The sequence below is a fragment of the Oscarella lobularis genome, chromosome 19, assembly GCF_947507565.1.
Source record: "Oscarella lobularis chromosome 19, ooOscLobu1.1, whole genome shotgun sequence".
In the NCBI taxonomy this organism is placed as follows: domain Eukaryota; kingdom Metazoa; phylum Porifera; class Homoscleromorpha; order Homosclerophorida; family Oscarellidae; genus Oscarella; species Oscarella lobularis.
The window spans coordinates 1,033,716-1,058,957 of record NC_089193.1 but is presented as its reverse complement, the minus strand read 5'-3'; the positions used below and the strand labels follow the sequence as shown (position 1 = coordinate 1,058,957).

General features: G+C 46.5%; 9 protein-coding genes across 14 annotated transcripts; 7 read left to right on the top strand and 2 right to left on the bottom strand.

The window, feature by feature from the left end:
- The first annotated feature begins 104 nt into the window (after positions 1-104).
- LOC136198606 (uncharacterized) lies at positions 105-4,268 on the top strand. 3 transcript variants are annotated; one of them, XM_065988608.1, is made up of 2 exons: positions 105-190; positions 497-4,268. In XM_065988608.1, exon 2 carries the CDS (start codon positions 543-545, stop codon positions 4,266-4,268), a length of 3,726 nt encoding a protein of 1,241 aa, XP_065844680.1. In that variant the 5' UTR covers positions 105-190; positions 497-542. The 3 variants fall into 3 exon arrangements, with proteins under 3 accessions (XP_065844680.1, XP_065844679.1, XP_065844681.1); XM_065988607.1 differs by having other exon boundaries at positions 125-190; positions 242-4,268; XM_065988609.1 differs by lacking the exon at positions 105-190 and adding an exon at positions 199-446.
- A 16-nt stretch (positions 4,269-4,284) lies between these two features.
- On the top strand, positions 4,285-7,357 carry LOC136198608 (uncharacterized). 2 transcript variants are annotated; one of them, XM_065988612.1, is made up of 4 exons: positions 4,285-5,938; positions 5,990-6,187; positions 6,244-6,721; positions 6,772-6,927. In XM_065988612.1, exons 1-4 carry the CDS (start codon positions 4,285-4,287, stop codon positions 6,785-6,787), a joined length of 2,346 nt encoding a protein of 781 aa, XP_065844684.1. In that variant the 3' UTR covers positions 6,788-6,927. The 2 variants fall into 2 exon arrangements, with proteins under 2 accessions (XP_065844684.1, XP_065844683.1); XM_065988611.1 differs by having other exon boundaries at positions 6,244-7,357.
- A 494-nt stretch (positions 7,358-7,851) lies between these two features.
- On the top strand, positions 7,852-12,290 carry LOC136198610 (low-density lipoprotein receptor-related protein 5-like). Of its 3 annotated transcripts, none has more exons than XM_065988616.1 (9): positions 7,852-8,230; positions 8,464-8,851; positions 8,910-9,072; positions 9,137-9,377; positions 9,443-9,532; positions 9,589-9,982; positions 10,067-10,232; positions 10,289-10,520; positions 10,576-10,727. In XM_065988616.1, exons 1-9 carry the CDS (start codon positions 8,131-8,133, stop codon positions 10,725-10,727), a joined length of 1,926 nt encoding a protein of 641 aa, XP_065844688.1. In that variant the 5' UTR covers positions 7,852-8,130. The 3 variants fall into 3 exon arrangements, with proteins under 3 accessions (XP_065844688.1, XP_065844687.1, XP_065844686.1); XM_065988615.1 differs by adding an exon at positions 12,148-12,290 and having other exon boundaries at positions 8,065-8,851; positions 10,576-10,698; XM_065988614.1 differs by having other exon boundaries at positions 8,065-8,851.
- On the top strand, positions 12,291-14,874 carry LOC136198609 (low-density lipoprotein receptor-related protein 5-like). Its single transcript, XM_065988613.1, has 5 exons — positions 12,291-12,734; positions 12,788-13,403; positions 13,457-14,025; positions 14,074-14,299; positions 14,356-14,874. Exons 1-5 carry the CDS (start codon positions 12,291-12,293, stop codon positions 14,781-14,783), a joined length of 2,283 nt encoding a protein of 760 aa, XP_065844685.1. The 3' UTR covers positions 14,784-14,874.
- Positions 14,875-15,145: 271 nt separating this feature from the next.
- Positions 15,146-17,021, bottom strand: LOC136198611 (glutamate receptor ionotropic, delta-2-like). Its single transcript, XM_065988617.1, has 5 exons — positions 16,888-17,021; positions 16,715-16,825; positions 16,501-16,662; positions 16,206-16,452; positions 15,146-16,149 (listed from the first exon to the last, which is right to left on the bottom strand). The coding sequence occupies exons 1-5, from the start codon at positions 17,002-17,004 to the stop codon at positions 15,188-15,190; spliced, it is 1,599 nt and encodes a 532-aa protein (XP_065844689.1). The 5' UTR covers positions 17,005-17,021; the 3' UTR covers positions 15,146-15,187.
- A 316-nt stretch (positions 17,022-17,337) lies between these two features.
- Positions 17,338-21,530, top strand: LOC136198478 (protein TANC1-like). Its single transcript, XM_065988421.1, has 19 exons — positions 17,338-17,420; positions 17,483-17,581; positions 17,644-17,745; positions 17,804-17,899; positions 17,956-18,063; positions 18,118-18,213; positions 18,264-18,374; positions 18,428-18,526; positions 18,578-18,673; positions 18,724-18,825; positions 18,879-18,977; positions 19,034-19,231; positions 19,284-19,352; positions 19,409-19,474; positions 19,534-19,755; positions 19,806-19,892; positions 19,939-20,086; positions 20,145-20,351; positions 20,407-21,530. Exons 1-19 carry the CDS (start codon positions 17,394-17,396, stop codon positions 21,225-21,227), a joined length of 2,853 nt encoding a protein of 950 aa, XP_065844493.1. The 5' UTR covers positions 17,338-17,393; the 3' UTR covers positions 21,228-21,530.
- On the bottom strand, positions 21,352-22,864 carry LOC136198480 (sedoheptulokinase-like). Its single transcript, XM_065988422.1, has 2 exons — positions 22,284-22,864; positions 21,352-22,221 (listed from the first exon to the last, which is right to left on the bottom strand). The coding sequence occupies exons 1-2, from the start codon at positions 22,862-22,864 to the stop codon at positions 21,453-21,455; spliced, it is 1,350 nt and encodes a 449-aa protein (XP_065844494.1). The 3' UTR covers positions 21,352-21,452.
- LOC136198482 (proteasome subunit beta type-6-like) lies at positions 22,809-23,879 on the top strand. Its single transcript, XM_065988424.1, has 6 exons — positions 22,809-22,945; positions 23,000-23,067; positions 23,126-23,257; positions 23,326-23,455; positions 23,502-23,646; positions 23,705-23,879. Exons 1-6 carry the CDS (start codon positions 22,901-22,903, stop codon positions 23,830-23,832), a joined length of 648 nt encoding a protein of 215 aa, XP_065844496.1. The 5' UTR covers positions 22,809-22,900; the 3' UTR covers positions 23,833-23,879.
- Positions 23,880-23,950: 71 nt separating this feature from the next.
- On the top strand, positions 23,951-25,133 carry LOC136198481 (uncharacterized). The gene is made up of 6 exons (XM_065988423.1): positions 23,951-24,269; positions 24,320-24,376; positions 24,438-24,520; positions 24,574-24,748; positions 24,806-24,898; positions 24,958-25,133. Exons 1-6 carry the CDS (start codon positions 23,979-23,981, stop codon positions 25,030-25,032), a joined length of 774 nt encoding a protein of 257 aa, XP_065844495.1. The 5' UTR covers positions 23,951-23,978; the 3' UTR covers positions 25,033-25,133.
- Positions 25,134-25,242: the final 109 nt, after the last annotated feature.

The following is a 25,242-nucleotide window of genomic DNA, read 5'->3' as shown; positions in this document are numbered from 1 at the left end:
TTCCGTATTTGAATAGCCTCATCTCAGACCCTTTCTCGCTTTCCGGATGCTCCTCTCAAGCGAGAAAGGGTCTGAGACGAGGCTAGTATTTGAAGGGAGCGACGGCTGCTAATCTGTAGCTTATACGGGTCACTACTAGGTCATTACGGGCAATCCGTAGTTCAGGAGTCGGGCCGTCCCCAAGCCGAAGGTACTTTTCTTTATAGCTTGGGGTCTCTTTTAGACTACTTCGATTCGCTAGTCTAGTAGCCTACTGCAAGCTCAAGTCTATTAGCTCGAGAACGCAAGCCTTGCAAAAACGTCTCTGCCACATTCTAGTAGACTTATACGGCCGAAAGTCTAACAGGCTCGAAATTGCCGTAACCTAAGCCGCACGCGGTGCAGATTTGTTACCACGTTCACTCGGCTTTGCATGACTTCGTAGTTTCTGTCGAAGTATACATGCTGTAGGCTCCCACGTACGTATAGATCACATGATGTGACCTTTGTCCTTTAGATTAGCTTTCTAGCGTGTGACTTGACCGTAATCAAATTACGCTGCCATGTTCAAGAAGGACGTCACGGAGGACGTCACGGTGCTTTCGAGTAGTTTTGTTCCTCACTTGTGTCAGGAATGCGATAAATATGGCGAGAAAACTCAGGCAGACTTTGTTTGCAGTGATTGCGATAGTTTCTATTATTGCATCGATTGTTTAGAAAATGTGCACAGGAGGCCCATACTGCGTAATCACAAATACCAAAAACTTGGAGACGCTTCTAAAATCGATGGCAGGGAAAGCGTACTCAACGCCCAAGATAACGATTTCATCAAGACTTTACCTCGATCGTCTCTTCCGTGGAAAGCGGTGGCACCAGGTCTTTTTCAACTATTGAAAGTCGTTTTTGACGATACTGACAGTAGTGTTTTCGAAAAAGTTGTCATCGTCGAGGAGGAACTTTCCAGCCTTTGCAACACGTTTGTTCCCGAGAGCTGCTCTTCAGACTGTTCCAAGTTAGACTTCGACGCTCTAAAGCAAGGCTCTATAATTCCTATCGGTTTAGCAGGCGATAACAGAGCAGTTTATGACTTTCTTCGAAGTCATCTTCATTTTAGTCCGAGCATTGAGTACGGGAAAATGATCGATCCTAAATTTTGCTCTTCTGGCCTGTACGCTCTCATGCTAAGCAAAACGTCGCTTTTTATGTTCTACTGGCGCTCAGGTAGCTCTTCGCCGGAGTTTGAAAACACGAGTATAACGTGTCAGATGTTGAGGCATGTGAGGGACTTTTGCAGTGAGATTATCTTATGCTTTGACACGAAGACATTTTTGAACTTGAAGCTGACTCGTCCAGAGAAAAATAATATTTTGTCGCATCAAGATGTTGAAATTGAATGTGAAATGACGATGCACAAGGCTACACCATTGAACGGCTTTACCTTGTCTTTCGACGGGACAAGGGAAAATGTCGTATTTTCTGATAACTTGCCGCGTTTCTATTTTTGCGTTCCTTTCTTTCGCCGACGGTTTATTCGAGTTTGGACTGGTGAAAAAAATTTTTCAGGTCGGCCTGAGGAGCTTCGAGAGGGGTTCAACGGTTTTCAAGATTACAGAGTGATATGGAAGGCCAAAGCACGAGAGAACTTTACCGTTGACTTAGTTCGACATTTCCTTCGAATAGCATTTCCTGAAATAGAAAAGAAACTAGAAGCGCTAGATCAGGAGCAGAAGAAGGGAGAGAGAGAATTTGAAGAAAGTATCGACAAACTAAAAGAGATGTGTAGACAGGAGGGCGAATTTTTGGAGCACTTTTGGAAAAAGAGACTTTCTGCCTTTCTTATGAAAGAGTTTTCTATAGAAGAGAGCGATGATCCGTTTTCTTTGCAGATGCCTGATACTTGTGACGTTACCTCGTATTATGAAGAAAATGCTAATGAACTGCTTCTTCCTCATTGCGAAGCGATACTGACAGACTTTCGTCGGCTTCGAAAGAAAACCTTACTAATGGAAAAAGTTTCTTCTGAGACCTCAATCATTCCTTCAAAAGAAGCAGTTAAAAAGTTCTACGATTTTCAAACGTCATCGACTGAAGCTCTTACTCAGTTTGAAAGTGAGATGAGCTCTGTTTTGGGTCGGCTGGGGTCTAAAGTTAAGAATAAATTTAATAGCTTTCTTGGAAAAGGCATCTTTGATATATCAGAAGAAAAAATATCAGAAGCATTTTCTTTGCCTAAAGAAGAGAAATTAAAAGAAAATCATCTAAAATATTACAGAATTTGTCGTGGAATATGGATGAGAAAATGTCCTTTTGACGCTCAAAGGCGTATGGAAGAATTAAAACGGGCGTTTCCTTCCGAAGAATCTCGGACCAAATTAATTAACCAAAAGAGACGGCAAATTTTGAGAGAAACCAAGCGCGGCATAGAGTTTGGAAGTGGGCAGCTGACCGTCGAAGTCTTTGATTTTAACCCACAATCTGGTCAAGGTCGCGTTGACCTGCGCTACAACCGTGAGTATTTTGAAAACGACAAAGTTGAGTATCAAGTTCGCAAGCTTGAAGTAACCAGTGATGAACTGACAAGAGCTGGAAGTGATGAAAACTATTCGTTTCATCCCGTACTTACCGATTTACGAGGAGCAGAGTTTAGCTTGGTGAAAGAAGGGGAAGTGAGAGCCCTGTATTCGATACCAAACAGCAATAAAGTAATTCTCATTGCATATTCAGAATCAACTGGAAAGGCTGCAAATGCTCAATCGGTAGGGTCCCTGTTGAAGAGAACCAATGTTGCAACTTCGACAGGAGGTGTAGTAGTGTACGTCGAACAGTGGGACAAACTGACAAAAAGTAAGCCCCTGAGAACTGTCACTAAGAAAGACATTCACCGAATAGCTTTTGACGCGGAAAAACGACTCCTAGCGTTTTGGGATAATTATGAGAAAGTTATAGCAATATACGAATTCACAGAAATGTTTCTGTCGCTCCGACACAATTCCGAACATCCTCTCAAAGACAAGTATGATTGTGTGGACATGTTACACATGCAATTTATTAGCGGGAAAAGAGAGCTCTTACTAGTTGATTCGGATTTCCGAGGATCGGTGTATGACATCCGAAGAGGAAAATTGTACCCTGGTCGACTAAACTTCAAGAAATGGGGAGAAAATTTGAAGGAAGTCTTCACGTACAATGACTTCGTTCTCACAGTCTCCTCCCACGTTGTTTCGAGTAAGAAAGATGGCCGTACGACTGAAGGAAGGAAGGAAGAGCCCGCTACGGAGCAATGCAATTTCTGTGTTAGAACTTATTCTTGCGAAGCCTTTCGTCCAGTATGCGGTGAAGAGATATTCGTGTTTAAAGGCGCAAGTCGATGTGCGCAGTTTCGCCTAGTCCAAATTCAAAGTCAACTGCACTTAGTTTGCGTCGACTGCTCTGGTGGCAAATGCCAGTCGGTTCGTCTGAAATTGATTTCACGTGGCAGCAGCCTCAACGTTGTTTCAAGCCGTTTATCGAGAACCGACGTAGACCTAAAAATGAATGAAATTTTGGAGCAATTTCACACAATATTTCGAAAGTATGCTATTACAAATTGCTATGAAACCAAAGCGAAACCGTTGTGGATAACGTTCCGAATTCCAGTCGAAGCAAAACGTAAACTATCTCGGGAAGAGTTTCAAGAAAACATGCTATCGTACTTTCACAGCATGCTTAACGCTCTTCAAGTGGAAACGGGAAAATCTGTGAAACCTCTTCTTAGAACGATGAGACTCCAAGTGTGCACTAGCGACGATTTATCCGCTGTATTTGCCTATCCTTACGAAGCTGTCCAAGCAGACGAATTTGTTTTGTCTATCGCAACTTCAGTACCTATTCAAATCGCGATAGCAGAAAACAACGTTCTTCGTCCTCTGTCAAAAGGAGTCAATGTTACGTTTCCAGGAGCCATGAATTCAGTTCAAGACTTCATTGATGCCATATCGTTTGGCGTTTACGAAGCCGTTTTTAACTATGCCACAAAGCCCGCAAAAGTGATATCCGCCAAAGGAAGACAGAGTGCTGGAAAGAGCTTCTTGCTCAATCACGTGACGGGCGCTCAATTTGACATCGCGGGTGGCAGATGCACTCAGGGAATTTGGATGTCAGTTCGACTTTATCCCGAAGTAACCGTCATCGCTCTTGATTTTGAGGGCTTGGGGTCGTTTGAACGAAGTCGACAAGAAGATATGCTCATGGCCGTTTTCGGCGGAGCAATAAGTTCACTTACCGTTTTTAAAACGGGGCCCCCGTTTTGACGAGGACACGAAAAGAATGTTTGATCGTTTTCAAGATGGCGCCACATATTTGAAGCAGAGTGACACACAAAATCAACTTTTCAAAGGAAAGCTTGCTGTGGTCTGCAAAGACGTCTCTTCCGGAGATTCAAACTCCGTTCTAGAGGAAATGGTAAAAAAAATTTTAGAAGTTCTCAAAACGGACATGGAGAATAACTTTGTGAAGAACTTATACCGAGGATCCTTCCGCGTTGCGACATCCGAAAATTTTGGAAAGCGGGAGTTTTTCGAGAGTTTTGTTAACATCAGAAAACATTTTGACACTCAGCAAAGTCTTGGGTCTGCGAAATATACATCTGAACTAATGAAAACCGTCCTTGCTAAAATTTATTTGCAAGACTGGACAGCTTTGGACAGAACGAAAATTAACAAAGTACTTATCTTGCTTAGAATGAATGTTGAAGATGCTGTTTGGTGTGGCTCCCTTCTTGATGGCAATGAGATAAGGCCACTAGGAAAATTTGAGTCTGACAAAGAAGTTGTTGAAGACAAGGAACTGCCGATGTCTTTATCGGCAAAGGATCACGGTTTCGTGCTGTATGCTGCTGCTGCGAAAGACAGATCTCATCTAAGAGAACGCCTCATCAAGGGCTATTGTGCCATAAATGAAAAGCATATTGGGACGACGGATTGGTGCAGCTCTTTTAGGAAGCAACTGACGGCCCTTGTCAACAGAAGAATATCGAGAGTTGAAAAATGGATTCATCTTAACACTCAAGTTTTCAAGGACGATATCGACGTGACGAGTCTCCTTTTGGACACAAAGCTTAGACTCTTCTCCCCGCTCCGCCAGTTTTGGTCACTTTGCGAGCAAAAGTGTCAGACGTGTGACCGGCTTTGCTTAGAACAAAGTCCTCACAACAAAGAAGACGTCTATCTGCATCATGATTGTCACACAAACCACAAATGCGAGTACAAGTGTTCTTATTTCCGCGACTCCAGCGGGAAAGGTGTTGCGTGTGGTTTTCCCTGTGGTCATTGCGGCGGTCACACGGGCAAACATCAGTGCAAGGAAAGGAAGCACATTTGCAACACGCCATGCGAACTGTCAGCATATCGTGGGTGTAAAGGAAGCTGTTCGCGAAAGGTCGACCACGTCAAAGCAGAGGACGAGCAAAGCCGGTTGCACCGATGCGATGCAGAGATTCACTGTTGCAACAAGAAGTGCGATCTTTCGGACTGTAAAAATCACTGCTCCTTGCCGTACAATCACAAGGGAAGGCACCAATGTACTATGGACTATTGCCCAAAAAGTTGCGTCATGCATTCTTGCAGCAATCGATGTGGAAGTAGCAATCACTTTCATTCCTTGGACATACGATCAATTCACATTTGCAAAACGCACGAAGATTGCGCTAATGAGTCTACTTTCGCTGGGATCAGAAGTGAATTATTTGGGAGTCGTCGATTTGTCACCGCGCATCCGATCAGGCGTCACGTGAATCAACTCCAGGAGGAGCTTGACCGACTTCGCCTGCGACTACAAGAAAATGAGCGACTTCTTCAAATTTCGAGAAGAGAAACTGAGGAGGAGCGAATTCGCGCTAATGAAGTCCACAGAGCAAAAGACGAGGAAAGACTCCAAGCTGAGATCACTTTAAGAGAAAAAGACGAGTTGCGAATGAATTTAGGTAATTCCCTTTTGATGTACAGCACAAATTATGCCTACTTTTCACTTTTAGAACTGGAGCGCGAGCAGAATCGAGTAGCAAGGGAGCAACTTGAGGCACAGTGCGACCAGTTGAGACAGGAGAAAGCTGAAATCCAAGGCGTTGCGGACGAGAAATCCGAAAGTCTGCGAAAAAGACACCTACTCCTGGAGATTCCCTCTGAAGATGTTCGAATGACAAGTATCAGCCTCGGAAGCGGTGCTTATGGAAGTAAGGGATTTATAGTTAGCATCGAACGATACACAGCGTTATCTTCTTTCTCGCAGGCGTAAAGATGGGCTATTGGCGGGGCAGCTACGTTGCAGTAAAAAGTATGCACGATTTACTGGACCGCGGCCATTACCTGGAGTTGTTCCAGCAAGAAATTGGCATATGTAGTCATGCTCGTCATCCTAACGTAGTGTCATTGTGCGGTGTGACGACCGAAGACGGCGTTCCCGCTCGAATTATTACTGAACTTTTAGAGGGTTCTGTATCGGACGTCATCAAAGCATCTCGTCGATCGGCAAAACGTCTCTCGTTGAGAGAACAGGTTGACATGGCTGTCGGCTTTACGGCTGGAATCGCTTATCTGCATCAGCTCGGTCCTAAAGGTATTTTACACGGAGACATTTGTCCTAGAAACGTCGTAGTCAGTACTTTAATGGAAGCCAAGGTATGCGACCTAGGAGCGGCTCGATTTTCCGAAGCATCTAAGATGATCTCAGCTGGTCTATTGAGCCCTGAGTATGTGGCTCCGGAAAGGCACGTGCCCGGTCAGCATAATACGAAAGAGGCGGATATTTGCAGTTTAGGCGTGACTCTCATTGAAGTGATGATAGGGAAGCGGGCGGCTGCGGAAAGCAGACGATCTCAGGCGGTTAGCGTTGGGCATACCACAATCAAGCAACTTGGCCTTCGAATGATTAATACGGACCCATCCCAAAGACCGTCGGCTCAAGATTCTTTGAGTGTCTTGGAAACTGTTGTAGCATCTGATTCGTACAACGACTGTCCTCCGAAGAGACTCGTGAAAGGAAAATTGCATGGGGAAGTGGAAGTGCGTTTGGTGGATCAGCCGTGGCAGACGCAGTATCGACCGCCTTGGGCGAATTAGCACTAAGGTATTTAGGGTTAGGGAGAAGGCTAAAAACCACGAGGAAGGTGAACTTTAATTGTAGAAAATACAGTTAGGTATCTTGTAGAATTTATAATTGTTTAATATTGTCTGCAGCTCGTCTGTTACTAGAATAGTTTTAGAGAGCTTTCGTGGTATATATTATTGACTATTGTCTGCAGCTAGTCTTTATTGTTTCTAGAGAGCGTTCGTGGTATATACTCAGCTGAACGTGTTTTGCTAGTTTTTGTAATGTGCACAAAAATAGTCTATGAATGATTTCACTTTCTATATGGCTTTCCTTCAAACTCGCTTTATTTTAGCTGCTGCTGCTGTCGTTAATTGATCAATCAAAAAATCATTGTTTTCTAATTGTGGTCTACGGGGTCATTAGTGTTTCGTACGGACTTGTTGTTTTTGTGTCCAAGAGAGTTCGAATGTAAACATCTAACGCACGCGATGTTGAAACCAGAGGAAACGATTTGGCGGATTTGCTACGTTTTGAAGCTTTTTGGCTACTGAAATGGGCGTCCTCGGCTTGTAGAGAATCGTCGAACTATCAGCGCACTTGGTCGATCTCGGATCGGGGTCTTTGCACGATGGAACGACGCGCAGCGTGATACAATGTCGCAAATATGAGCTTGTGGCCCCACCGCACGTCGAAATAAAACCGAACATTTATCCTCGGTCTCGTTTATCGACTTTCGTTCGAGTATGTCGCTGTTGGGTTACGCGATCCTGTTCCGGACTGCAATAAAAAGACTCCAAAAATTATCACTTCGCAAATGTGCTAGTGGCAATCAAAAGACTGCTTCCTACTTCCTTTGCATCACTGATCAGTGTGAACCCGGTTACGGATGTCTTATCAAGATGGCAGTACTGTAAAAGCTCACGGGCGAGGTGGAGTGATGCGGATGTGGAGGTTGCCTTGAGCTCAGGTAGGCCCTAATTTGTCTGCGCGTCACTGCTGAGCACAGGTTGGCACGGACCGGTTGGCGCTCACCCCTCAAGTTCGTCTCAAGTTCGTCGCCCGTCGTCGTACGTCGTCACCGGCGCGATGCGAAGGCAATCTCACATTCCTCTTTTCGTTGCTCTCGCCGTCGTTGTCGTGACGACAATCGAGGCAATGGATCCAACTCCTACAACTAAAGCAGCAAGTAAGTAGTGCGTCACCAGACGCAACCCTAGGGAAACGATTGTCGCGTTCTTTGCTGGGGAGGGGAGAGGGAGAGAAGGGGGAGAGGAGGAAGAGTAACGGAGATGATAGACTATCATCTCTTCAAATTCCTTTTCCCTCTCCTCGCACGCGTTAGAATGACAAAGCTAGCCCTTTTTGTTCGCCTTTTGTTTTGCCCTTTTTGGGGTTCATGCCAACACGTCATCCCATTAGTTCCAGACAAATTTCTCATTGTCGCTGAAACCACTTCCCTGCGGCTCGTGACTCCGAACGGCTCCCTGGTCACGACAATCCAGAACACGCAAACGCAACGCGTCGTCGGCGTCGCGCACGACGTCGACACGCAGACTGTTTTCTGGACGGACACTGCTCTCAAAGCGATTTTCAGCTCGAACGTTGACGGCACGAACGTTCGAACGATCGTCTCGCGACTCGTTATACCGAGCGGAGTCGCCTACGATCCATCGGCCAAGCACGTCTATTTCTCCGACTCGAGCTTAAATGTAATCGGCGTCGCAACGTTAGACGGTAGTTATTCGGTGCCGCTCATCAGCACTGATCTCGTCGAACCACGTTCAATTATTCTCCAACCGTCGATGGGGTAAATGATCGAGAGTCGAACGGGGTGTTAGATGATAAGTCTTTTCGCTCGTCCGAAGGTATATGTACTGGATTGATTTGGGATCGAAAGCCAAAATCGAACGAGCGTTTATGAGCGGCAATAATCGAATGGCGTTAATTGAGGGGTATGACCTCGGCTGGCCCAACGGATTGACGATATCTGGCAAACGTCTCTATTGGATCGACGGAAAGGCGGACAAGGTATCTCACGACTATATCGCGTTCCTTCTCTCAATCCGATTCAATCGTCTTTCTTTTTTCACAGATGGAGTCGAGCGACCTCGATGGGAACAATCGTCAGGTGATTTTGACCTTTTCCGCGAACATTCACCCTTTCGGAATGGCGATCACTTCGGAGACGATCTATTTTACGGATCGTTACGCTCGCGTCGTGTACGGCCGGCCGATGAGCGACAGTCTAAGCAAATTGGAACTCAGCGTCGTCATGAGGACGAGATCGACGCCTTACGGCCTTTCGCTCTACCGCGCGGACGAGAGCGCAACCGGTAATCGCCCCGTCGCCGCTTATCGATCATCTCTTCAATTGCATTTGTTTCTATTTTTTTTGAAGTGAACCGTTGCTCGCAGAACAATGGTGATTGTGAACAAATGTGCCTTGCTGAGCCGACGGGACGGATATGTGCCGGCGTGTCGTGCGACGGTCGGTCATCACGTACTATCTTCGTCTGCTTTATTCATTCTTTTTTCTGCTAATAGAGCCCGACACTATTATCTTTCTCGTCGTAAACGACGAGATTCACGGATACGTGTTGAGAAACGGCGCACTTCAACCGGCGATAGCGCCGATTACGACCGTCAAGAAGCCCCTCTCGGTCACCGTCGACCCGACGACGAAGATGTTATACGTTATGGACATAACAGACAGGGCGATTGTCGAAGTGACGAAAGACGGCCAAAAGCGACTCGTTCTCGACGATCATCCTCTGTCCCATGCGGAAAACATCGCCGTCGACTACGTCAGCAAAGTGCTCTACTATACGGACCGAGCGACTAATATTATCGGCGTCGTCAGCGTGAAGGGCGATTGGCGGAAGACGCTTATCGGTGGTTTGGACAAGCCGCGTGGGTTGAAGTTGGATATTGCGGAAGGGTGAGTTGGAAAGTCGGTTTTCGCTTTCTTCTTTGCTTTTACTGTCTAGGCACCACTCTAAACTTCTATTTCTATGTGTTTCAGGATGATTTATTGGTCGAATTGGGGTTCTGTGCCGAAAATTGAACGTGTTTCAATGACGGGGGAACGTCGTCAGGTGCTCGTATCCACGCTAATCGTATGGCCCAACGGGATCACTCTTGACTTGGCCAAAAGATTTCTCTACTGGGCCGATGCTAGATTGGATAGAGTAAGAGAAGAAAAGTTAGTCCAAAAAAACAGTAAGCGCGACGACTTCTTGTTTAGATCGAAGTCTGCAATTTCGACGGAACAAATCGACGTCTCATTGGCACGTACTCTCAAGTGCATCCCTACGCTTTGGACATATACGGCGACTTGCTCATCTGGTCTGACTGGCAACACAACAAGGTGGGATCAGTGAACATAGACGGCGGCAATTTCAAAGTCTTCGTTGCTCCGCACGTTTCCTTCGGGCGACCAGCCGGCCTAAGCGTCTACAATAGCTCCGCGCCAATCGGTATGAATAGGCTCTCGTTTCGATGTAGAAGTTCAAATGATTTTATTTTCTTCAGCTACAAGTGCCTGTTCGAACAATGACTGTTCCTCGAATCAGGTTTGCGTGCCGGAGAACAGCGCGTTATACCAATGCGTCTGCAAATTCGGCAATTACAATCCATCGACGGGGAAGTGCGATCGTAAGGAGAAAATCAAAGATTCTCCTTAGGCAGGGTTCTGCCCCTACATCACTCGCCGACCCGTACTACTAGTACCAATTTTATGGCATTTCGCGCATTTTAGTACCATTAGACGGTGAAAGGTGCCCAGTACCTAACGTTTTATCATACCCTGCCCATTGGTTAGGTAATTTGACGAGAAACGGGTCGAATAGTCTAGCTACGTAGCGTTTTCGTCGGATTGTTTGCGTATCACGTGCAACGCACGTTTGACTTGCCCGTTATAGAAGCCGACGTAGCACCTTGATTTTGCTGACCAAGCGTACTGCCATAACTGCGCAGGTATGCGTTCGCTTTTCGCGTCCAAATAGCGACTCAATGTCTTTAGAATAGACCAACAATGCATTTTGCGACCGATTCATCGCTTCTACTTTTCGTATTAAGGCATTTTGTAGCAACGCGGTGATTGACGTCATGCATTGCTCAATGTAGCGTGACAGGGCGTGTCTTGCGTACGTAGCACACATTCTTTGTCTTTTTTCGCGTTTTGAATTGATTTTCGACAAAATTTCGTTTGTTTTTGTCGGCAGAAATGCATTTGCGGCCGATTGGCAGAGGTTTTGGTTCAAACAAAGCACTTTTTGATCGTGAATAGCTGCAGTCGTTCGTCCCCAGTCGCGTATGAGTATAAATAGCCAGCGTTTACAAGTACTAATCAGATGGAGCAGAGCAGAGCTCGTGGCTAGAACATAGATATCTCTGGCTAGAATAGAAGGGAGATTGGCAACACTCCCCAAGGCTTGAGGCATTATGGCCCGGTGGTCGCCTTATTCCTCGCCATCTTCGACGGACCGCTTGTCATCGTATCCGGCCAACACCAACTTTCGGTTTTTGGTGAAGTACAGCACTAGGATCTTTTCTTCCCTTCCCCGTTTCGTTGGTCCCCTCTATGTATTTCGTTCAAATGCCTGCCGATGTTTAGTTCGTTAGGCGCCTCCCTGAGTAGATTAGTTAAGTTTATTATTGATTATACTTACTTGACAAGGGTGTAACTTGGCACGCCTTCCTAGTTCTCGCATGTCTCTCCCAGCTCCTGGGGCACCTCTGTCACCGGATAAACCTCCATAGTCTTCCGTGGAGTTTGTGTCAAGTGTCGATGTTTTTTTTGACTTTTTTAAAAGTTCTTTACGCGAGAAGACGCGTTTTTTTGAGCTCGTGGCGGTCAAACGACGAGTTTGTAAGCTTTTTACCCCCAAAGGGGGACCCTTCGCCCAATCCACGAATATAGAAGTCCTTTACCCAAACCTTCAGACTCATAGGCAAAGGTAACTGTTTTTTACAGTTTATCGCCAGACTGACAAGTTTCCCCAACATTTCTAAACTATGAAGCTAGGAATCCCTCTTCCTCATTTAAAAAATTCTCGGCAGAACCCTGTTTAGGTGTGCGTCTACTTATTTTCTTTTTTTCAGGTCCGTCTTAGTTTCTTCTCCTCGCCGAAGACGGAGAAATTCAAGGCGTGAATCTTTCCTCGACGGCAACCGATCCGGTCGAAGCGATATTGCGAATTACCAATGTAAGCGCGCACGGCATCGATTACGACGCGAAGACGGAGATGATCTATTGGACGCGGCCAGAAATGGGCGAAATCTGGTCGTCGCGTCTGAACGACGCGACAGGCAAATCGAGATCGGTGGTAAATACTGGCATTACTATAGTACAACCGACGGCAATAGCCGTTGATTGGATGTCTCGGCTCTTGTACTACACCGAGTGGAACGGGAATTTGAGCACAATCTCCGTCATCAGTTTCGATGGCACTATGCAGATGACGTTGATTGACAGCAATCTTACTGAACCGGCATCTATTGAAGTCGATCCAGAGACTGGTTACATGTTTTGGACAGACACGGGAGTTTATCCTAGAGTCGAACTGGCGTACATGAACGGAAAGAATAGAAGATCGGTGTACCCCGAGGGATTTGTTCAACTTCCCACAGCCGTCACTTTCAATCGACGAGACAGAATGATTTTCCATTGCGACGCCAGGGCGGATATAGTAAGATCATTAAAAAACATGAATGTAATTTCTAGAAAATATTCTTTTTCTAGATTCTGGGTATTCCACTGGACGTGGCGACATCGCTCGTCTCGAGTAAGCGCTTTCGGGTTCAATCGGTCGACGTCCACCCATTCAGTTTGGCCACCGTCGACGACGACGTCTACTTCGCCGATCACAACCTGCGAGGCGTGTGGAGATGGACAACGACGAGCAACAATGCGAATCGAATCTATCGTACAAACAACATGCCATTCGCTTTACGATTCTACGACGACAAGCGCGTCACGACGCCGGCGACGGCGAACGCGTGCGCCAACAACAACGGCGGATGCGCGCAAATGTGTCTCGCCGTGCCGGGCGGTCGTCGATGCGGCTGCAGTTCGTGGGATAACGCCGGCTGTCTACCAATAATCATCGATGGCCCTACCGGTGTCACTGCGACGGTTGGCAATTCGCTTCCATGTCGCTACGAAAACGTTTTGACGACGGGAATTCAAGTGACTCATGTTGAGTGGTGGCTCAACGGTAACATGACCAAACTCATTGACGACGATCAGTTGAATGACACGAGCTATGTTGCGACTCAGCCTGGCACCTATCGATGCATTGTATATAATCCGTACGGCAGGGCAACATCGTCGTCGATTTTTGTGTCGCCGCCATCTGGTATGAGCGTATTCCTCTTCTATAAATTATTCAAATCGTTAATTTTCTTGCAGATCAATTCTTGTTGATTGGTGAAGCAGATACGATTATATCTGCGCGGTTGGACGCCACCTCGTCTGAGCGGAATAGAGTCTACAATCCGATTTCGGCGAAGAGTGTCGGTGAGTTGGCGTTTGACGCCGCGAACGAGCTCGTCTATTGGGGCCGACAACAAGCTGGCGGCGGCGGCATCTATCGGGCTTACCTGAACGGCACGTCTCCAGACGGCGACAAGCCTTGGTTCTCCGACGTGAAATCTCCCGGTGGTATTGCTATCGATTGGATATCGCGTCTTCTTTACTACGTCGATCGCGACAATAAGTCGATTTCCGCCGTCGACATGAACGATCCGTCTCGTCGAATCGCCTTGATTTCGACGAATCTTCGACAGCCCATCAGCGTTGCCGTCGATCCGATTCGAGGCTACATGGCTTGGACGGACCAGGGGAAGAGAACGGTTGAGATGGCTTACACGAATGGCGAAAGTAGGCAAACTCTGACAACCGACGTCGTCCGGCCGAGCGGCGTGGCATTCGATCGCAAGAAAAATCAAGTCTTTTACAGCGACACCTATAAAGACCATGTACCCCTCCTACATACAATTTTGTTCATTTACCAACTATTTTTTCAGATTTATGGCTATCATCTGAACACAAAAAAAATAGTGAACGGCTTCAAGACCGATATCAATATTCACCCTAATTCCATCGACGTATACGGAACGAAGTTGTACTTCACTGATCACAATCTGAGGGGCGTGTGGCGTTGGGTAATGAAAACTGTAGGAGCGACTAAAATTCTGCAGACAAAATACGCTCTTTCTGGAGTCGTCGTTTACGATTCTACGAGAACTTCAGGTAGGACAAGTGGTGTTATATTTAGTCATTTTTTACATGTAATTCGATTCTGATAGGAACGACCGGTTGCAGTGCGAAAAACGGCGGCTGCCCTCAAATTTGTCATTCTGTTCCCGACGGTCGTCGATGCTCCTGTGTCGAGGGAAACATTGTGGACTGCTTGCCTAAATTTTCCTCCGTCAGTACGCCGAATGTCGCGTGGAATGCAAACGCGACGTTTTCGTGCGCTTTTCCGGCGATGGACGAGGTGGGAATTTCCTACGTTGGCGGCTACTGGATGAAGGACGGCAACGTGTTGAAAACGTTCAATGCCACCGATTTGATGACGACGTCGACGATGACGACGACAATTACAAAGGCGAATTCAGACGACCAAGGCCAGTACTGGTGCAAGCTGCTGAATAAATACGGAACGACAGAATCGTCTAAAAAGATTGTCTACGTCGGAAAGGCTACGACTCCTCCTCCATCGACTACGAGCTGAACTTTAACCAGACATGGTTTTCTATAAGTGTACTGTACTTCTGTCGTCAGACTGTCTGATTTTGTGGGTACAGCTAAATTGTTTCGTATGACTTCTTGGTGAGTCCTTCTTCCGCTAACGGGCAATCGCTTTGTAGCAGTCTTTCTCTGAGTCTTTACACAAAGTAGAATGCTTCTGAATGCTTCATGGACGTCGAAAGAGAGACTGTAAGTAAACCGGGAAGGAGAGTCACAAAAGTAGGTAGCTAAAGCATGCATTGCAGCGTGTTCTACCGTGACACTGACTGTACTTATTTTTTCGGCTCCGGATGATAAGAGAAGTGCAAAGTAGGCGTTGTTATATATACAAAGACCGACGTTGACACATACTATACCACTGCAGCTAAACACGGACGACTGAATTAATTAAAAATGGGAAGACGACGAAAATGATTTTCTGTCTTCTTTCTTTTGCGTTTTAGCCAACATTCGAGTAGTTTCTGCGTCACTCTTTACAGCAGAATTTTGCTGGCCATGCAGCCATATGACAAGGCGAACAATTCCGGAAAGACCGAGGGAAACTATCAAGATAAGAAACACTCCTAGGAATTCGGTCAGGGTAACAGAATCCGGCTCGTTAGCAGAATAATCAATGCGAATTGAACAGGCTCCATTTGTCGAGAACCAAGTTTGCGACAAATTAGCGATTCGCTGCTCGTCTCGCAACTCCAGCAAAGCAATTCGGAAATCGTCTTCGAAGGGCATGCCTTTTCGCATTCCAAAACCATACTCAGATTCACCAAAACCTTGCCCAATAACTCGAACTGTGCAGCCAGGATCCTTGTTTATGAAGTATTGCAACGCCAGCGTGTCCCAGATGAAAATATATTTAGGATCGTTGAGAACTCGACGGTAGCCCTCGTCAGTCGAGTTAACCATGACATCGTCTTTTTGACTCATCATCGCTTCGTAAATTTCGTTGTAGTATTCAAGAGTGGACAGGTTGAAAAGTCGTTCGACAGCTGACCCTGCCACAGTGCCGTATTTGTATTCACTTTGCTTGGGCAACTCTGTAACGCTTTGAAAAGGAATTTTATCTTGAATTGCCGCCGAAACGAAGAAGGTTGCCAGATTTGCAGTATAGGTACTCACTGCAATAGTCGAAAAAAGATACCATCCGCCTAGAAGAATGCGAGAGGGCCACACGCTTGAAACCTGTCCAGAGCAAGGTCTTCCTGCCAAATGATGATTGCCGTCGTCAGTATCGTCTTCTGCTGTTGTAGAAAGCGTGTCTTTTTCAAAACCAGTATCCCTGTTCTGTTGGTTCAAGGAACTAAAAAGATACCAAGTAGAATCGGTGTAAAATCGTCCGAAGTACTTTCTCAATCCTGTCACGGAGAACATTTTGTCTGAGCATTATTCTTCACAGGTATAGCGTTCCTACCTCTGCAGTTGGGAAGTTGAAACAATCCAAAAGGAACAGAATACAACAGAAGCGCGAAGAGAACTGCAATCCATAGAGAAGAGTCAAATGGTTTGAGAAAGGTCAACATATTAGATAAGGGTTTAAACTTTGAGTCTCTTCTAATGAGCATTGACGTGCTCGACTGTAGCCAGCAATTTCCCACAAAGATAAAGTCTCTGGATCTTTCCGCTGTTACAGAATAGCTTCCAACAGCAATATCCGTCATCTGTGAAGAACATGATTACTTTACATAAGTATGCTGAAAAAGTCTGACACAGTTGGCTAAGAGAAATTTCAGTTCATTGTACGGACTGGACGTATTTGAAACAGCAGTGAGATCGTAGGTGAAATCAACTTTTTCTTTCAAAAGTTCAAGCAAATCCACCACAAGGCCAGCATGCGTTCCATCTAATCTGTAGAAAAAAAACGGTGCCTCCTAAAAGTAACGTAGAGTATGGACAATGACAGCAACGTATGGCGTTGCAAACCGCAATAGTTGAAACATTTAAATGATATGGAGGGCCTTCAGGAACACACGTAGTATTCTCGAGTGCAGCTCGTTTGCCTCTACCTTGGAGTTGACCGTCACCGAGATCAGCCTTAGAATTTAGGTCAGTCTCATAATATCACTCGTTGTTTCCTTGCACGGTAATGGTAATACCTCAGATAACGCGTCTTTGACTGAAGGAAGAACTTGGCGGCTTGGAAGCAGCGGTTTGCTTGGGACAGCGGCAGACAGCTGAATCAGCAACAAGACTGGAAATCGGCGAACATACATTGCAGCGGACGTAGAGATCTTGGGAGTGACTCACGAGACTTCAGTTGATATGAAGTTGTTTGGTTCGGGACTATTTTCAGACTAGGTATAGCTTTTCGAAACTACAAACGGATTACAGTTCTTGCATTTTTGCAACGCTTACGTCAAAACCTATCGTACATGCTGCGCATGTTTCTGAATTTGGGGCAGCAGATAAGTATAGAGACCATCATTCAGCAGGAGGAAGTGCTACACACTTGCTCACCGCAACTACAAATTTAGCTTTACTAGTTTGTACTTTCCTTATAGTGCAAAGGCAATAAATTTATTTAATTTGTTGTTTATCCGGGAGAGTCAATCGAACCGCCCACGAACCTTTTCTGAGTCTTAGAAACAAAGCAGCACGCTTCATGGACGACGACGATGAAAGAGAGACTGTGAGTTGGGACATAGAACTCGAGAAGATTCGCGTAGGGCTATTTCTGTCTATGTCGAGCAGAGAAGCTACACTTCTCTTCATTGGGCCGCCAGAGACGGTAACATTCGTCAGGCAAGGAAACTTTTAGCAAGTGGCGCTGAAAAGGAAGCAAGAACGAGCGTAAATTTCCTGAGAAACGGGGGTCACGTGGAAAAAAAGACCTTCGATCCTCCGATCTTTAGAAACTTGGCCGAACTTCATTTCACATCGCCGTCGTTTCGGGGCAGGAGGAAATGGTTGACGTTCTAATAAAGGAAAAATGCAATTTTCGTGCAAAAGATCAAGCAAGCGCCTCGTTTTTGTCTGTATACCACTGAATTTTGAATTTTTTATTTTCTACAGGAAGGCAATAACGCCTTGGCTCTTGCTATCCTAAACGATCACCTCAAAATTGTGCGAAATCTGATTGTAGAGGGAGTGTTAGTTAATGAGACTTACGTAAGCTCTTTTGTCGTACTTTGAGTATCTGTAGTAATAGCAATTTGCTTCTTTAGGAGAATGGCGCCACGCCTCTTCACTTGGCTTCAGCAAAAGGCTGCATTAGTATCTCTAAGTATCTTATCTCAAGAGATGCCAATATAGAAGCTCGTAACTTGATAAACGTCAGACTTTTGAGTTGATTTACATCAGACGTTTGCTTATACAGTATGTAATAGGGCCGAACTCCGTTTCTTGATGCCATCTATCACAATCAGTGCGAAATGGTGCGGTTTCTTTTAAGAAAAAAATGCAACGCTTCAGCCAAAGATAGAGTAAACGTAGCGGGGAAGCTACTTTGTAATTTATTCATTTCAAATCCTAGTTCGGTGACGGTGCCGTCGCTCTGGCGAGCCAAAGGGGTCATTCTGAGATGCTGGAATGCCTCAAGAGCAAAGGAATTCTGGTGCAACAAAATATCGATAGTGCCAATAGAGTATTTGCAGTGCTTTGACTTATCACAATCACTAGAGATATTTTATTTTGTAGAATGGCTACACTTCTCTTCATTGGGCAGCTGAGAGCGGGTCTCTAGACGCCGTTTCACTTCTCTGCAATAACGGTGCAAACCCTTACGCTTCAGATAAGGTGTGCATCGGTTATTCATCTATTTATGGCAGCTAAATATTGTGATGGTAGTTCGACAGAACGCCTTTCATGGTTTCAGTTCTATCTGGCCACATTGGCGTTGCTAAATACCTAGGCTCTAGAAGCGATATCCACGCCAACGATAACGTAAGTACTTCATATCACATCAATGCTTTTCTGAACAAAGAAACTTTTAGAAAGGCAGAAGTGGTCTGTCTTTAGCTTGCCAGAGCGGCCACGTCGGCGTGGCAACGTGGCTCGTGTCAGAAGAAGAATTCAGTGTAGAGGAACTTGACTACGTAAGATTCTTCTGATTTCAGATCACCAAGGGTGCAATTCAGTGTTTGTGCAGGAAGGCTTTACTGCTTTACACTTGGCCGCTCAAGCAGACCACGTCTCTGTGATTGAGTATCTGTTGTCGTTCCAGGCTAATATAGAAGCTCAAGACAAGGTCTGTCTGTTACGTGTCACAGGGATTTCTGGTCAGCTGTCTATTACTTTCTGCAGAGAGGGTTCACTCCATTTCTTGTGGCCGTTGAGTCTGGAAATGGCAGCGTCGTCGATTTATTGGCAAGAAAAGGCTGCAATGTGCACGCTAAAACAAAACGGGGCGACGGAGCACTAGATATAGCTGTTCAAAATGATAAATTAGAACTGCTTGAGCGTCTCGTGCATTGTGGGCTTACTGCTGGAGAACTAGGAGAAGTCCGATCTTGGCCTCCTCTTTTGAATGGGAGCTTTGCACGATTACTTTTAGGAAACGAGGGGGCACGTTAACGGAATGGCAGAGGAACACAACAGAGGAATAGAGAAAAGCTTTGAAGAGGTATTGTCTGACTAGTAAACTTGTGTTCTACGCTGTAGGGATTTTCTATATTGCAGGCAAATGCGTTGCGAAGAAATCTTGATCAAATTATGATTCTGTCTCTGCCAAGTGCACCTATAGAGGTTAATTCTGTTAGGGCGACTTATAATTGAACAAAGTGCAATGTTCTCTGTCTCGGTAGAAATACGGGTTTAAAAGCGAAGCGGCTCTTGAAGTTTTGGAGCAGATTCGTCTTCTGGAAAACGGCGATGTTGCTGTGGCCGAAGAGCGCATCGAGGAGCTCCAATCCCGCGTAGATGACCTAAACCATGAGCTTGAAACACTTCGTAACCGCATGGAAGAATCTGTGCGAGAAAACGAACTGCTTGTTCAAACATCAAAGAGTCAAATTTTGGAAATGCAGGTGGCCGATTAGTGGCCGTTACTTTGAGCGCCGTTATTTTCGTTTTGCAGTCACAATTGGACGCTGTTAGAAACAATTCGGAACTTGAGCTTGCTGAAGTAACAAAGGCGGCAGACGGCGAAAAGACTCGAATTTTGGTACACTATATAAAAACGCTTGCTGTTCACTCAGTCTTCTTTGTAGGAAAGGGAAGAAAACCTACGTCTTCAGGCTGAAGAAGAACGAAATCGCGCTCATGAAATGAACAGGGCAAAGGACGACGAAATAGAGGCGTTGCGTGAGGAGATACGAGCCCTTCGCCGTGAAAAAGAGCAGGCTCAAATTAGTTTGGGTGAGATTTTTCTACGGTATTTTGGAGACAGATGGAATATGAACACTAATTTCTGTAGAAAGGGAAGTTGAAGAGAAACGAGAAGCAAGAGGGCAACTAGATGAAAGCCGCGTGCAGTGCAATCAACTGAGAGAAGAAAAAGCTGAAATTCAAGGCGTTGCCGACGAAAGAGGCGAAAGTCTTCGAAGAAGTCGAGAACTCTTGCAGATTCCCCTTGAAGACGTTCGAATGACTGGCATCAAACTAGGAGGCGGTGCATATGGAGGTAAAGCTTTAGGGAAGGGTCCTATTGACCCTTACGTTCGTGCCTCTTTCCACAGAAGTGAAGATGGGCTATTGGCGTGGCTGCTACGTTGCGGTGAAGATTATGCACGAATTGCTCCACCGCGATCATTACCTTGACCTGTTTCAGCAAGAGGTCGGTATGTGTAGCCACGTTCATCATCCAAACGTAGTGTCCTTGTGCGGCGTGACCACGGAAGACGACGTTCCCGTTCGAATTATCACCGAACTTCTAGAGGGTTCAGTATCTGACGTCATCAAGGCGTCACTTCGGTCACCAAACCGCCTCTCGTTGAGAGAACAGGTTGACATGGCGACCGGCTTTACGGCTGGAATAACGTATCTTCATCAACTCGGTCCTAGCGGTATTTTACACGGAGATATTCGTCCTTCGAACATCGTAGTCACTTCTCTAATGGAAGCCAAGATATGCGATCTCGGAGCGTCCCGATTTGCCGAAGCGTCCCGGCGCTCCGCTGGCCCGATGAGCCCCCAATATCTAGCTCCGGAAAGGACACCAGAAGCAGCGCATCGTAATACAAAAATGGCCGACATTTACAGTTTAGGAGTGACTCTTATCGAACTGATGACCGGGCAGCAGGCGGCTAAAGAAAGCAGACAAACGCATTTGACGAGCGTTGAACATACGGCAATCAAACAACTTGGCCGTCGAATGATTAACATCGCACCGTCTCAAAGACCATCGGCTCAGGATTGTTTGAGCGCGTTGGAAACTGTAGGAGAATCCGCTGACTACAACGCATGTCCTCCAAAGAGGCTAGTGAAAGGAAAGCTGCACGGGGAAGGCGAAGTGCGTTTGGTGGACGAACCGTGGCAGGCACTGCTTCGGCCATTCTGACCGTCGAGTACGGTTACCTGCTCACTGCATGATCTGTATCGTCGTTTTGATTGTCAGTTGGGAAAACGCCAGTGCACTGGGCAGGTAGTACCACTGTGTAGTGGAGGTTTGATAGTTCGTTCCCTTGCATAGGAATGGTCTGCTTAATCTCATCTCACTGGGGCGTAAAAACACCGCGAAAGCCGTACGTCAATCAGTACCATTTTACAAATTCTAAATATTGTTCTATTGACTGTTTGCGCTAATCAACGCTGCGCCGTGAGCTGCATCGCTCTCCGCACGCAATACGAAAGGCAAACCGAAGCAGTCTTCGACAGCCCGTTGAAGCACCGCGTTCTCACGCAATGCCTTTCCACATCCAACTATTCGTCGAATTCCAGCGGACGTCAATTGCCGGCGAGACACCATCGACTCCAGATTCCCTATCAAGCCGCTGCAGATCGCCTCGAACACCGACGATATCGAAAGATCATCAGGACCAACATTCGTAATAGATGCCAATTCCCTTGGACAGTGCCGCTCACCGAACAGCCTCGGATTAACCTTCATAGATCCGGCCCTCGCCGCCTCACGTCCTTCCCGTCGAAACGATTCAAAGATCGAGTCTCTCGTTGGCGCAGTCAAACCCATAGACGAAACCCAATCGCGAAGCATGTCTACGAATTTCGCCAACACGTTCCCACCGTTTAAAGAGGCGGCAACGATGACGTGTCGCCTATTGAAATAAGGCCACGACTCGACGGGAGACGACAAAGGCAAGCGCCCACACTCAACGTCAATATACGACAACTGAGCTGACGTGCCAATACTTATAGCAGCAGCTTCGCTATCCATTTGAATAGCACTGTAAACGTGGCACTGAAGATCGCCCAGGGCTGCGGTCACGGGAAGTCCAGCTCGAATGCCACACCACTGCTCTGCAGTTCGTCCTGCAAAGGTGCCTGGTTCTGCGAGACTTGGAAGCAGGTGAACAGGAAAACCAGCTTCCTTTAATCTAGGAACAGTGATGCTGCTTTTGAAGTATATACCCTACCAAAGGGATTGGTATTCTCTTACCTGTCCACCTCCCATTGATTCTCGTCAAAATATCCCCAACTCGTTGCATTTTGATATGACATGACCGGAACGTCGATTTGACACAGCCAGGCTACAAATAAATCCTGGACAGTACCGGATCGTTCGTACGACTCCAGCCAATCGGATTGACGTCGTTTTAGCCAAAATAGTGTGGCGCAACCGTAGCCCGAGCTGACTTGGCGGCCGCTCGACTGAGACGGTAGAGAGTCGAGAAAAGTGCGATCGCATCGGCCGTCTTCCCACGTGATTAAATTCGTGACGTCACTCTTGAATTTACTATCGATTCGGATTGCGGCGCGATTCCACAGTACGCAGCCGTGCATTTGGCCGCACACGCCAATCGATTGAATCCTACGTCGATTTTCTAGCGGTAAAGCCGTCACCGCTTGCTCTACGGCGGCGAAAATCGTCGCGACGTCCTGTTCGGCGACGGATGACGTGTAAGATCGATATGCACGCGTTTCCACGCTTTGCGATTCAACGACGGTTCCTCTCGCGAGGTCGACGAGCGCCGCTTTGACCGAAGTCGTGCCCAAATCGATTCCAAGAGAGAAGTTCATCAAAATACATCCGGGAGTTACCTGACGCAAACCAAGATGGAGCCTTTGCCGGATTGGCTCACTTCGCCTCATTCCACGGGAGTAATGCCGCCACAAGACTCACTCTCGTTCTCCTATTGACCTGTTTTCGCTCAGACATCTATAATGGCCGTAGAATTCGACGGCGGAGTCGTCATCGGAGCCGATTCTCGAACGACGACCGGGTAAAAACGTTCCCACGCGCCCCACGCCGCGAGCGAGACCTGAAATATCGACGTACAGGGCTTACATCGCCAATCGGGTCACCGACAAACTCACGTCGATAACCGATCGAATATTCTGCTGTCGTTCGGGATCGGCGGCCCACACGCAAGCCGTTGCCGATATAGTCAAGTTTCATCTGAACCTTAACGGGTAAGAGCGGCGTTTTACGAACCGGGGCCCCTTTTGGGGAATCGTTTGATTCTTTGGTGCGCGCGTAGATTGCAATTGGGCGAAAGGCCTTTGGTGAAAACGGCAGCGAGCGTATTTCGCAAATTCTGCTACGCGCACAGGGACTCCCTCGTGGCTGGAATCATCGTTGCCGGATGGGACAAGCAAGAAGGGGGACAGGTAAAAATACTATTGATTTATTTATGTAATTATTACTTTTGTTTAGGTTTTCTCTGTTCCCATCAGCGGAATGTGCATTCGTCAACCGTTTGCCATCGGAGGCTCGGGCAGCACCTATCTCTATGGTTACTGCGATGCCAACTTCAAGCCGAGAATGACGAGAGACGAGTGCTTGGGCTTCGCCAAGAACTGTAACCTACGAGAACGATTGAATTTCGGATTCGTTCTTATCTTTGTGAACTTCCTTAGGCCTAGCTCTGGCGATGGCCCGCGACGGCTCGTCCGGCGGTCTGATTCGATTAGCAGCGATCGAAGAGCAGGGTGTGGAAAGGTTTGTTATATCGGGAGACGAGATACCTAGATTTTATGAGGGCTAGCGAGAGACGCATGGGAGAACGAAAGAAATAAATGCTCGGAAGTCTCACTGTCTCGCATTAGCGCCAACAACAGAGCCACTCACCTGCAGAATCGTTCCCGACGTCATAAGCACGTCAAAAGTACCTGTAGAGGTGGCGAGTCGGCGATGACAGCACCAGCAATTTTCCCCTTTTCCCTTATTCATTCAACGAAGACAAAATTGACAGAATTCCCTTTACGTATATTGCAAGCTCACTGGTTGGTCGGCGAGCCTTTGTCACCGTCACAGGGAAACAATCAGAGACGCAGACAGGCAGAAAACAGGCAGACAGGCAGGCAGGCGAATTTTGATCCCAAGATCCCAATGTCGGTTAGGAAGGCTCAGTCGATCGTTACCCAAGCGCCTTCGAAAGCCAACGGCTACGTCAAAGTAACGGAAAACGAATCCGCGATCGAGGTATGAATTGAGTTTTTACGAAAGCACCCATCGCAACTGTCTCTCGAAAGATTTTCTATGGCGATCCAAAGCAGGTGTTTGAGTACGATTCGGATGACTCAGAGGCGGTAGAAGAACAAGCCGTCGCCCTACGTATGATGCGTTTATTTATTTATTAATTTGTTGAAGGGGAATCCTGGAAACACGGAAGCCGTTACCCGTAGTATGAAAGCAAGGCGTCGACAGTTGAAGGCATTGGATTCTTGGCAAAGGTACAGTAGTCTATACGCTCACGAAATAGGCTGAGCCTAATTTTTTTGTGCAGCCAAAGCGCAATTGTTCGACTCGTTCCTGGTCAGGGTCGGCCGATATCGCTTGATCAGCTGACGAGACTCAAGAGCGTTGGTATGCAAGACTCGCTCATTCTCCAAGCCTTTTCAGCGAATGATTGTCGCAACGTTAAGCGCTCGTTTTCCGATGGACAAATTGGTTTAAAAAAGGTAGACACGTCTAGACAGACAACACAAACAAACGTCCTTGACTTTTTTCTTCTATAGACTCGATCCTGCGATACTTATTCAAGCGGTATCAGCGTAGGAAGCCAAGGCAGCTCGTTCCAAGACGTTTTTAGTGGCAAAAAAGCTTCGAAGGTTTTTTCTTTTTTAATTTCAATACTCGGGTGTGTTCTAATACGCTTATGCGTTCTTAGCCTCAGATTCTTTCTCTAAATTGTCAAAAACGCAAACTTGATCGCGTCAAAGGGCATCCTTGTCTCTTTTTCTAGAAGATGCTGAACGAAAAACACTTACGTTTAACTCGTCGAGAAATTTGGGTTAGCTTTGCTTATTATGCATATAGTTCAGTGATAAAGGCGACTAAAAATTCGCTGCCATTGACTGTCTATCTGAATAGTGGACACTCTTGGAGTGTTCACTGTACAAAGGTTCTCTACTGAAAGTTATTGAGGGGACATCTACACTGGTTCACTAGTAGA

Coding starts and splice junctions, on each gene's coding strand:
- LOC136198481 (XM_065988423.1), top strand. CDS start 23,979: ATGACAGCACCAGCAATTTTCCCCTTTTCCCTTATTCATTCAACGAAG. Junction 24,270..24,319: donor AAAACGAATCCGCGATCGAG/GTATGAATTGAG, acceptor GTCTCTCGAAAG/ATTTTCTATGGCGATCCAAA. Junction 24,899..24,957: donor GTGGCAAAAAAGCTTCGAAG/GTTTTTTCTTTT, acceptor ATGCGTTCTTAG/CCTCAGATTCTTTCTCTAAA.
- LOC136198606 (XM_065988608.1), top strand. CDS start 543: ATGTTCAAGAAGGACGTCACGGAGGACGTCACGGTGCTTTCGAGTAGT.
- LOC136198609 (XM_065988613.1), top strand. CDS start 12,291: ATGATCTATTGGACGCGGCCAGAAATGGGCGAAATCTGGTCGTCGCGT. Junction 13,404..13,456: donor TTTTGTGTCGCCGCCATCTG/GTATGAGCGTAT, acceptor ATTTTCTTGCAG/ATCAATTCTTGTTGATTGGT. Junction 14,300..14,355: donor CGATTCTACGAGAACTTCAG/GTAGGACAAGTG, acceptor CGATTCTGATAG/GAACGACCGGTTGCAGTGCG.
- LOC136198610 (XM_065988614.1), top strand. CDS start 8,334: ATGATAGACTATCATCTCTTCAAATTCCTTTTCCCTCTCCTCGCACGC. Junction 9,983..10,066: donor AAGTTGGATATTGCGGAAGG/GTGAGTTGGAAA, acceptor TATGTGTTTCAG/GATGATTTATTGGTCGAATT. Junction 10,233..10,288: donor CCGATGCTAGATTGGATAGA/GTAAGAGAAGAA, acceptor CTTCTTGTTTAG/ATCGAAGTCTGCAATTTCGA.
- LOC136198478 (XM_065988421.1), top strand. CDS start 17,394: ATGGACGACGACGATGAAAGAGAGACT. Junction 17,421..17,482: donor ACGACGATGAAAGAGAGACT/GTGAGTTGGGAC, acceptor TATGTCGAGCAG/AGAAGCTACACTTCTCTTCA. Junction 19,475..19,533: donor TGCCAAGTGCACCTATAGAG/GTTAATTCTGTT, acceptor CTGTCTCGGTAG/AAATACGGGTTTAAAAGCGA.
- LOC136198611 (XM_065988617.1), bottom strand. CDS start 17,004: ATGTATGTTCGCCGATTTCCAGTCTTGTTGCTGATTCAGCTGTCTGCC. Junction 16,663..16,714: donor TAAATGTTTCAACTATTGCG/GTTTGCAACGCC, acceptor CGTTACTTTTAG/GAGGCACCGTTTTTTTTCTA. Junction 16,150..16,205: donor TCAACTTCCCAACTGCAGAG/GTAGGAACGCTA, acceptor TCTCCGTGACAG/GATTGAGAAAGTACTTCGGA.
- LOC136198482 (XM_065988424.1), top strand. CDS start 22,901: ATGGAGCCTTTGCCGGATTGGCTCACTTCGCCTCATTCCACGGGA. Junction 22,946..22,999: donor CTTCGCCTCATTCCACGGGA/GTAATGCCGCCA, acceptor GTTTTCGCTCAG/ACATCTATAATGGCCGTAGA. Junction 23,258..23,325: donor TTTCATCTGAACCTTAACGG/GTAAGAGCGGCG, acceptor GTGCGCGCGTAG/ATTGCAATTGGGCGAAAGGC.
- LOC136198608 (XM_065988611.1), top strand. CDS start 4,285: ATGTTTGATCGTTTTCAAGATGGCGCCACATATTTGAAGCAGAGTGAC. Junction 5,939..5,989: donor CGAGTTGCGAATGAATTTAG/GTAATTCCCTTT, acceptor TTTCACTTTTAG/AACTGGAGCGCGAGCAGAAT. Junction 6,188..6,243: donor CGGAAGCGGTGCTTATGGAA/GTAAGGGATTTA, acceptor TCTTTCTCGCAG/GCGTAAAGATGGGCTATTGG.
- LOC136198480 (XM_065988422.1), bottom strand. CDS start 22,864: ATGAACTTCTCTCTTGGAATCGATTTGGGCACGACTTCGGTCAAAGCG. Junction 22,222..22,283: donor AATCAATGGGAGGTGGACAG/GTAAGAGAATAC, acceptor CACTGTTCCTAG/ATTAAAGGAAGCTGGTTTTC.